General features: G+C 42.2%; 1 protein-coding gene across 1 annotated transcript in view; it reads left to right on the top strand.

The window, feature by feature from the left end:
- Nucleotides 1-10,921, top strand: part of LOC107690118 (TRIO and F-actin-binding protein-like) — a 23,074-nt gene that overhangs the window by 10,147 nt on the left and 2,006 nt on the right. The window contains 10 exon segments of the mRNA XM_016488354.1: nt 922-978; nt 1,099-1,167; nt 2,768-2,857; nt 2,945-3,046; nt 3,048-3,308; nt 4,038-4,233; nt 5,242-5,344; nt 6,229-6,388; nt 7,213-7,323; nt 7,700-7,786. Of these exon segments, the coding sequence (XP_016343840.1) occupies nt 922-978; nt 1,099-1,167; nt 2,768-2,857; nt 2,945-3,046; nt 3,048-3,308; nt 4,038-4,233; nt 5,242-5,344; nt 6,229-6,388; nt 7,213-7,323; nt 7,700-7,786 (1,236 nt within the window).

Raw genomic sequence — 10,921 nt, 5'->3', positions numbered from 1 at the left:
GTGATAACACTTAACGGCACAGATTTTACTACATATTTTTTACTACATAGTTTTTTTTTACTACATAGTTTTTTTTCAATATGTTTGACTGACTGTATTTTATTATGATAATGGACAGGCAGCATTGTCAAGGTAACAATACTTAACTGTGCGCGCGCATGCGGCGCCGGCGCAATCACTTGAATTGTTTCCTTAACAGTGGAAGAAACTACTCCTTTTAGTCATAAAGATAATCGGAATTGTAAAAGGTTTGCCTTTATTTGTGTACATTCACAATAAAAACAAATCTTTGTGCTTTTGTAAAATAAGCCTAAAGAAAAATAGGATGCCGCTTTCTGCCGTCTTGGTTTCCTTTCACGCAGCACAACAATTAACCAAAACTCTGCATACTAGGCTACTTGTTGCACAGTTTTTCTTTCATTTTCTTAATTTATTATTTAAGTAAAAATGTATTTCTCGTATAGGCCCATTTATCGTTATAGCTATAGGCCTATAGCCTAGATTTATGATGTTTTTCTCCGCTCGCAGAAGCGCTGCAGGTGTGTGATGTGATGCATGTGAATCCTCATGTTCTGTTGTTTGCTGTATTTTGCGCATGTAAAATTAATCCCCGGGAAACAAATGTTAGTATTTTGAGTGAGTGAGTGAGTGAGTGAGTGAGTGAGTGAGTGAGTGAGTGTCTGTGTCTGTGTCTGTGTCTGTGTGTGTGTGTGTGTGTGTGTGTTTGTGTTTGTACCTGAGTGGTGTTATTCAGTGGTATCCGACAGCAGCAGTTTCACCATCACTGCCTCATGTTTCCTGTGCTCTTGTGTTTTGTTTTTCACACACTCACACTGATGGTGACACTGATGTGTGTGTGTGTGTGTGTGTGTGTGATTACACTGGTCTGATGAACCCATCCGTTCTTCCCTCTGTCTGCAGCCTGACTTGCTGAACTTCAAGAAGGGATGGATGTCTAAACTGGACGAGAGTGGAGAGGTGAGACTCGTCTGTCTGTGCTTCAGTGTGAGATGATGCTGAGACGTGTTTGACGACTGACCGTGTCTGTGTGTGTGTGTGTGTGTGTGTGTGTGCGTGTGTGTGTGCGTGCGTGCGCAGTGGAGGAAACACTGGTTTGTGCTGACGGATGCTGGACTGAAGTACTACAGAGACTCTGCAGCAGAGGAGGTGAGAATCACACGCTAACACACACGAACAAACGCTAACCACACATGAACACTCACAAAAATGCTAATAACACGTGAATATGCGCTAATAATATGCAAACACACACTAATAACACAAGAACACATGGTAATATTACGTGAACACATGAACACATGCTATTAACACGCACTAATAACACACGAACTAATAACTAGGGCTGTGTATCACCAGCAAAGTCACGATACAATACTTATCTGTCTCTTATTCATACAGACAAAACAGTTCATGAAACCCCACAAGCATGAGATTGAACAACAATGGAAATGCATAAGCCAGGGAAAATTAATAAGAAATATAAAATATAGAAACATAATAAATGAATAATGGTTTGTGTGCATCAGTTAAAGCAGCGGCGCATTAATACAGATCGGTGATTAAACTGACTTGGAGCTACCTGTGCATTAAACGGTTTTACTGCATACCTGCCAGCCAATCAGAATCCAGCATTCAGACAGACCATGGTATAAGAGCTAATAACACGCGGACACGAGCTAATAACACGCTTTTACCACTGTTCAAAAATACTGTAATGTTATTAGAATGTAAAGCAGCTGTTTTCTAAGTGAATATGTGTTAACTCACTCACTCACTCACTCACTCTCTCTCTCACACACACACACATACACTCACACTCACTCTCTTTCACTCTCTCACACTCGCTCACTGTGGTTTTCCAGACAAAATAAAAGCTCTGTAGCTTAATGTTAGAAATCAAAGAAATTAGGACAGCCATAAATATTAGTGTATTATTAATGTTGCTTTTAATAATTTAAAAATATCTTTAAATAATAACTTTTTTCGATTCAGTAGTAATATTTTGATATACTATTAACATTTATTTTTCATTTTTTAATCAAATTAAAATATTTAAGTAATAAAAATAATAATGCTTATTTCTCTCATTTCTGTTATATACACATTTTATATTTAACAGTATATTGTTTATTGATTTAATTATTATAGTGTACTAAAAACACCTTAGTTATTTTATTTTCAGTTGTGATTCTGTCAGTGTTTTTTCTTATTGGCACTATTCATGTTTTAAACCACGTGTTGCATAGATTATGTAGACTTGAGTTTGATGGAGAGCACTGAGCATGATTTGGATCTGATTCATCAATAGGTTAATTGACACTAGTCGTTAGTTGCAGAGCTAATGAGACACTAGTGAGTCGTCTTGACGTGTTGTATCTGTGCATGTGTGTTTCAGGCTGCCCAACTGCAGCAGCGATAAAGAAAACGCCCGTCATTCCTCATCCCTCCGGCTCCGCAGCCAATCAGAGGCCACCTCCACCACTGCAAACCCCGCCCACCGCAAATTCGACTATGTTGAGCTGTCGCCCTTAGCCACGCCTTCTACCCCTGCCTCCACCAATCAGAGAGAGTCAGGGGAGGGGCAGGTGAGATCCTGTGATGCGCAGCTGTATTTTCAGCATCATTACTGCAGTCTTCAGTGTCACATGATCTTCAGAAATCATTGTAGTATGCTGATCTTCTGAATGGTTTCTGATGATGATGATACGGCTGTTGTTATACGGTTGTTATGCGTCTGTGTGCTCAGAGGGACGAGGTGGATGGCGAGATCGACCTGAAGGCGTGTGTGAAGGTCTCGGAGTTTGAGGTGGAGAAGAACTACGGCTTTCAGATTCAGGTCAGTACAGGATCACGTCTGGACTCGCTGCATTCCTGCGCTGATCTGCTGATACTCAGTGTGTGTGTGTGTGTGTGTGTCCTGCAGACCAGAGACGCCGTCTTCACGCTCTCCGCCATGACGGCCGGCATACGCAGGAACTGGATCGAGGTCTTGAGGAAGAACGTCCGGCCCAGCAGCTCCCCCTGCCTCCACCAATCAGAGAGAGTCAGGGGAGGGGCAGGTGAGAGAGCACAGCCAATGGCAGGAGGAGCGGCCGCGTGCTGACCCCCACAACCAGTGGGAGGCGGTGCTTTCGCGGAAGGGGGCGGGCCAGCAGTCGGAACAGAGGCGAATAGAGGAGGAGATTGAGAGGAAGTGGGCGGAGTTTGAGCGGCTGCCGCTCAAAGAGACGAGGTCACTCCCACCAGTGGGCTCGCGGTCATCAGCCAATCAGGCGCTGGAGAGGGAGGTAGTGCGTGAATAAAGTCTATCTGCTCTCATGAATGACTTTATGAGAACTGAATAGAACACAGAGAGACCCATTGACCCTTATATAATTATGGAACGCATCCGGGGCATTTCTGAACTGAGGAAATTCGGAAAAATTAAGAAACGCACCTTTTTGGTGGGAACCAATCTTTGAAAATACATCAAGGCTATCAAAATACATTATTGACATGATATTATGCCGATATTCGGGAAAAATGTTTTATTCCCGTGTTTGTCCATGTGTAAATGTATGATATATTCAGATATATATCATAAATGTTGATTAAATATGTTTTTTTGCATCACGTTGGTTTAGATATTGTTGAAGTATTATTTGAAGATTTCAAAGAGCTTCTAATCTTTTTAATTAAACAAGTTGTTAGTAAGTGATGGTGAAAACATAGTGAAATGCGAAAAGTTTACACATTCACAAATATTTATCAGATACAAGGTTTTTGGATGATGGTTGAAAAGCTATTGAGTTATGACTATTTCATAAGCTTATGTTCCCAGGCGATGTGTTATAAGGGTTAACACTCACCAGCACAAATGACTGTATGTGCTTTATAAAGGAGTTTATTCACAGTCGTTTGTGCTGCTCTCTCTCTCTGTGTGTGTGTGTGCATGAGCGTGCTTCACACTTCTTGTCCAGTGCACCTGCACTTCCTGCAGAAGGCTTTACCGCCGCCTGTCTCTCTGTGTCCTGCAGGTGGCGTCTCTGAGGCAGCAGCTGGCGGAGCCGGGGAGGGGGGCGGAGTCTGGCTGCGAGGCGGTGCTGCAGCAGATGGAGCGCGCGCACAGGGAGGCACTGGAGGAGCTGGAGAAGCAGCACTCGCAGCAGATCAGCGCACTGGAGCGGGAACGAGACGCGCTGCTAAAGGAGGAGAGCGACGCCACTGCGCGCGGTACTGACCAATCACTGCAGAGCTCGCTCTATAGTGGGCGGAGCGTCACTCTCTGCACATGTTCTGGATTCCGTTTTCTGTCTGTTTAAATTTTTCTAGACTCTGTTTTTATGCTTAAATGTAAAAAAAAAAAAAACAATTTACCTGCAATTTTTTGTTCAAAGGGTTGAACAAAAATGACAAGGCCCTATGAAATACGTATTTTTTCCCTCAAATTCAGTTATTTTTGCCAAATTCTGTTTTCCATTAATTTTCTGGATTCCATTTAATGGGAAATTTTCTCTGGTTAACTGATTTGATAAAAAAATTATTAGTATTATTAATAGCTATTAGCGTGTTATTTTATTTATTTATTTATTTTTAGAAAAACTGTTGTGTATTTACATTTTGCATTCTGGAAATGCATTCTGGTAAATAATTTTTCTGGTAAATATGCCTTTAAAAAATAATGTTTTAATAAAGCAATAAGCCCCAAGAAGCCGTGGTTTACAGTGAATTTATAACAGCTAAGGCCAAAACCCCCTTAGCTGTTATAAATTCACTGTAAACCATGGCTTCACGGGGCTTATTGCTTTTATAAAACGGTTATTCCATATACACAGTAAGGTTTCACAAAATAAAACAGAGCAAATAAAGTGTAATGATATTAATAAAAACAGTATTCTTCCACCAAACAATGTAGCTCCTCAGAAACAGTAGTGGTCGCCGAGCAACACACAGACGTAAATAAAGGTGTTTGTAGAGTAATTTACAACAGCTTCGAACGCGGCTCAACCAATCAGAATCAAGGACCGGAACTCTCCGTTTTATAATGAATAATTCAGTAACTATCATTAGGCCTACAATAAGTCATATATTTCTGTCTTACAGAAATCATGGGGTTTGCATGAATACAGCGTGTTTCCGCTGGACTCCTCCAGTGTGTGTTCAGTTCAGTGGTGATCAGTGTTAGCCGTAGTGCTGCAGTGATGTACATGTGTGTGTAACACGGTGTGTTTGTGTTGTCAGTGATGGAAGCGCTACAGAAAGCACACAGAGAGGAGCTGGAGAAAACCACACAACTCCGAGAGACTCATGGGACGGATTCACACACACTCGGCAAACAGCAACTGTGAGTACACACTATAGCACAGACACACTCACTCTCTCACACACACACACACACACACACACACACGTGCACTGCAGGAGTGGCGTCTGGAGCTCATCTCTGTGTGTGTGTGTGTGTTATAATGTCTGTGTGTGTGTGTGTGTGTTATAATGTCTGTGAGTGTGTGTGTGTGTGTGTATGTGTATGTGAGTGTGTGTGTGTTATAATGTGTGTGTGTGTGATGAAGTCAAAAGAGAGTGCTGCTGGGTTCACAGAAAGCATGTTAAAGGATTTTGCCTTTATGACCCTGAAACAAACGAGAGGTCCTCTGTGTTAACACATTATGTTAGTGTGTGTGTGTGTGTGTGTGTGATAATGTGTGTGTGTGTGTGTGTGTTATAATGTGTGTGTGTGTGTTAATGTCTGTGAGTGTGTGTGTGTTATAATGTGTGTGTGTGTGAGTGAGTGTGTGTGTGTGTGTGTCTTATAATGTGTGTGTGAGTGTGTGTTATAATGTGTATGTGAGTGTGTGTGTGTTATAATGTGTGTGTGTGTGTGTGTGTGTGTGTTATAATGTGTGTGTGTGTGTGTGTGTGTGTGTTATAATGTGTGTGTGTGTGTGTGTGTGTGTGTTATAATGTGTGTGTGTGTGTGTGTGTGTGTGTTATAATGTGTGTGTGTGTGTGTGTGTGTGTGTTATAATGTGTGTGTGTGTGTGTGTGTGTGTGTGTGTGTGTGTGTGTTATAGTGTGTGTGTGTGTTATAATGTGTGTGTGTGTGTGTTATAATGTGTGTGTGTGTGTTATAATGTGTGTGTTTGTGTGTGTTATAATGTGTGTGTGTGTTATAATGTGTGTGTGTGTTATAATGTGTGTGTTATAATGTGTGTGTGTGTGTGTGTGCAGGGTGGAGCTGGCGTCTCTGCGGAGGGAGCTGGCGTCTCTGTCGGAGCGATACTCTCAGAAGTGTGTGGAGCTGAAGCGAGCGCAGCAGCACAGTCTGGATGCGGAGCGACTCGTGAGCCAGAAAGACACACAGGTGGAGCAACTGAAGAGAGACAACCAGGTACCGCATTAAAAAAAACAAAACACCAACAAAAACTCCAGTCTGAGCTCACAGAAGCTTAAAGGGCATCAAGACTTGTATGGCTTACTATTGTGTAAATTATGCCTCCTACTAAAATATATAGCAGAAAACCCATGAGGTTTTCTCCTCTTCTTATCGCTAGGAAAGCAGTGAAGTATTGCAGTCTCTTGTTGCCCTTCAACTGAAAGTTATAACCAAAAGCCACACAATGTGGCATTGTATGAGTATTTTATTTTCTGGGTTGTGTTGCAGTAAAAAGCGTCGGTAGCTCACCGAGTGCATCCATTTGATGCCATCAAGGCAGAATGTACTGTGCACATAAAATAACGGCGCCCCCCAGAGTCCAAAAACAATGTCGATTTTTAAATGACATACCCCTTTCATGGGTTTTCTACTACATATTTCAGTACATACTTTATATTAACACCCACGGTTCACATGCACACTGTTGGTTTGGTCTCAAGCAAATGTAAGCACTGCATGTGTATTAATACACTGATCTGTGCATTACAGTGTAGTTCTAGTTCAGCAGCCTAATACGAGAATCGGTAGAATCTAAATTATTCATACTATGCTGTTTTATTATTATAACTTTTTTTTTTTTACATTTTGCATTTTAGGTCAGCATTGCTGTCTAATCAGACAATATTGTCTTAAATAGCCTGCATAGCACTGTTTTTTTTTTTTTTGCGTGTGTGAAAAATTACTGTTTTGGACATATAATACCTTAAAGTAAGTACAAATGAACATGAGCAATTTCCCCCTTACCTGTTTGCATCTCTGAGTATTGTGTGTGTGTGTAGGACCTCCAGGCGCGTCTGTCGGAGGAGGTCAAGGTCATTCGGTCTCTGGTCACAGGTCAAGGGTCAGACGGAGTGACTGACGGCACTGAGAGGTCGTGGTGTGAGACACAGGTGATGTGCAGTGACTCCCTGTAATGTGTTTCTGTCACATGCACTGTACATCACACACATACAGACAGATCAGTATCAAACTGAATCAAGAGCTTGTGATTCTGAATCAAATGTGAAATCTGTGCCAGTAAATGGCCCTATTAGCCGAGCGCGGTCAAAAACACAAAACAAGCACTACGTGTGAATAAAAGAACACGGAGTATACATGTTCTTCAGGAACGATCCGTTGATTATGTAAAAGATCACATGTTCGTGAAGGACAGGAAGTGAGGTGATCATCCTCCTGGCTGCTCCTGATCAGTTTAGGGATATTCACTTGAAATCAGACGCCTGCTGTGTTGTTTCTTCATCTCTGTGTTGATCGTGTGTGTGGCAGGTGCTGCTGCGTGTGAGAGAGAACGAACTGCAGTACTTACACAAGCAGCTCAGCAGCCTCCGCAACCAGCTGCTCTTCCTCACCACGGTAACACACCTGTCTCTCTCTCTGTGTGTGTGTAACGTTTGTGTCCATACATTACACACAAGAAATGTATTACACGGGAAACGTGTTATATGTGTTTTCCATGTGTAAAGTGTGTTTCATAACGTCTGTGTGTCAGTGCGTTTAACATGTTTCCTGTCTGTGTGTCCATTTGTAACAAGCATTTCCTATGTGTAACTAGGGCTGAACGATTAATTGCATTTGCGATAATATCGCGATATGAAAAAAGTGATTTTTCAATCGCAGAGGCTGCGATTACACTCGGTCACATGACGCGAGAGTGAAGAGGTGTGTTCGACTTGAAGATCGATGGGTGTATGACATCAAAGTACGGCGAGAGAAAGCATAAGGAGACGTCCGCGCTCTCTTATAGCTCTCGCAGTACTTTGATGACACACACCCATCGGTCTAAGCAGCGCTGCTTCAAGTCGAGCGTGGGCCATCAGCAGAAAAAGAAAAGAAATAAAACAGTAAACAGCCAAAGGATGCAACTTAGAATGGGAGATGATCGGTTTGTGAAAGCGAAGAGAAAAGCCATAGATGAGGTCGCACAGACCCAGGCAGGTGCTGGTCATTTAACAGCTCTACACTGACGCGACAAAGTGACCGTTGCAAACCATTTACTGTGTAGACACGGTGTTTAATGTCGTTGGTGAGGAGGAAAGCCTGTGTGTGGGTCCTATGCCTTAGCGGACAGCATGAAACAAAAATAAAAATAACACTTATTTGTATGAAACTTATATGTTTCAAGTGATGCAGGTGTGTTTTTTTCCATGTAGGTTTAAAGGGGCGCGCAACCACAAAAGTTTGAGAACCACTGCATGGTCTAAAGTTAACAGACACTGATTAGTGCAGTGCACATATTTACATATGTTTATTACTGTGACTTTGAATTACCTAAAGTAGTGTGGTAAAGCAACAGATTTGTTTTTATATTTCTGCAGTCTACTTTAGTTTGTGTGATTTGTTACTGACTTTCATATTAATGTTTACACCAGGCTTATTTAAACATAATTATTACATGCTTACAAGGTTGGAAGTTCAACAAATCAGTCAATATACTGTGATTGTAGTTGTTAAATAAAAATGTCATTCATATCAATTCATGCATCACCTAATTTCATCGTAACATATAGGCCTGGCCTACAGAAAAGCACATTTATGTTTAGAATGATTTGTAGCTTGTCTTTGTTGAATAATACAGAACACAAAGAGCTTTAAAAAAATAATTGCATATTAAATCGCAATCGCAATATTGGTAAAAAAAATTCGCAATTAGATTGTTTTCCAAAATCATTCAGCCCTATGTGTAACACGTGTTTCCTGTTTGTCTGTGTAACACATGTTGTAGCATCCTGTGTGTAACGCATGCTTCTTGTGTGTAATGTGTGTCCCACGTGTAACAGTGTTTCCCATAACGTGTGCATCTGTGTGTAACACATTTCCCGTGTGTGTGTGTGTGTAACCCGTGTGTCAGTGTTTTCCCATGTTTAGTCTGTGTGTAATGCGTAAATGTCTTATGTGTAATGCGTTTCCCGAGTGTAACGTGTTTCCTGTGTGTGTGTGTGTGTGTGTGTGTACATGTGTAAAGCATGTGTTTCCCATATGGGTACATGTTGTAGCATCCTGTGTGTAACGCATGCTTCTTGTGTGTAATGTGTGTCCCACGTGTAACAGTGTTTCCCATAACGTGTGCATCTGTGTGTAACACATTTCCCGTGTGTGTGTGTGTGTAACCCGTGTGTCAGTGTTTTCCCATGTTTAGTCTGTGTGTAATGCGTAAATGTCTTATGTGTAATGCGTTTCCCGAGTGTAACGTGTTTCCTGTGTGTGTGTGTGTGTGTGTGTGTGTACATGTGTAAAGCATGTGTTTCCCATATGGGTGTCTCTGTGTAATGCGTGTTTCCGGTGTGTGTGGAGCATTTCTTTTGGTGTCTGTGTGCAACGCATGTGTTTCTAGAGTGTGTATGTGTATGTAACCTGTGTTTCCTGTGTGTTTCCCATGTGTAACGCATGTGTTTCTTGTGTGTGTGTGTGACTCGTGTGTTTCCTGTGTCTAATGCATGTTTCTTGCGTGGGTGTGTGTCTGTCTGTGTGTAATGCGTGAATGTCTTGTGTAACACGTTTCCCGAGTGTGTTTCCTGTGTGTGTGTGTGTAACCTGTGTTTCCCATGTGTAACGCATGTGTTTCTCTTGTGTGTGTGTGTGTGTGTGTGTGTGTGTAATGTGTTTCCTGTATGTGTGTGTGTAACGTGTGTTTCCTGTGTGTGTGTGTGTGTGTTTCTCTTGTGTGTGTGTTTCTCATGTGTAACGTGTTTCTTTCGTGTGTGTGTGTGTGTGTGTGTGTGTGTGTGTAATGCGTGTTGCTCGTGTGTAACGCGTGTGTAATGCGTGTTTCTCATGTGTAACGCGTGTGTTTCTCTCGTGTGTGTGTGTGTCTGTAATGTGTGTTTCTCGTGTGTAACGCGTGTTTCTCTCGTGTGTGTGTGTGTGTGTGTGTAATGCGTGTTTCTCGTGTGTAACGCGTTTCTCTCGTGTGTGTGTGTGTGTGTGTGTAATGCGTGTTTCTCGTGTGTAACGCGTTTCTCTCGTGTGTGTGTGTGTGTGTGTGTAATGCGTGTTTCTCGTGTGTAACGCGTTTCTCTCGTGTGTGTGTGTGTGTGTGTGTAATGCGTGTTTCTCGTGTGTAACGCGTTTCTCTCGTGTGTGTGTGTGTGTGTGTGTAATGCGTGTTTCTCGTGTGTAACGCGTTTCTCTCGTGTGTGTGTGTGTGTGTGTGTAATGCGTGTTTCTCGTGTGTAACGCGTTTCTCTCGTGTGTGTGTGTGTGTGTGTGTAATGCGTGTTTCTCGTGTGTAACGCGTTTCTCTCGTGTGTGTGTGTGTGTGTGTGTAATGCGTGTTTCTCGTGTGTAACGCGTTTCTCTCGTGTGTGTGTGTGTGTGTGTGTAATGCGTGTTTCTCGTGTGTAACGCGTTTCTCTCGTGTGTGTGTGTGTGTGTGTGTAATGCGTGTTTCTCGTGTGTAACGCGTTTCTCTCGTGTGTGTGTGTGTGTGTAATGCGCGTTTCTCGTGTGTAACGCGTGTGTTTCTCTCGTGTGTGTGTGTGTAGATCGGAA

Source organism: Sinocyclocheilus anshuiensis, unplaced genomic scaffold, assembly GCF_001515605.1.
Source record: "Sinocyclocheilus anshuiensis isolate Anshui unplaced genomic scaffold, SAMN03320099.WGS_v1.1 scaffold1649, whole genome shotgun sequence".
Lineage (NCBI taxonomy): Eukaryota > Metazoa > Chordata > Actinopteri > Cypriniformes > Cyprinidae > Sinocyclocheilus > Sinocyclocheilus anshuiensis.
Note: the sequence above shows the minus strand (reverse complement) of the source record. Positions and strands in the feature narration are given on the sequence as shown.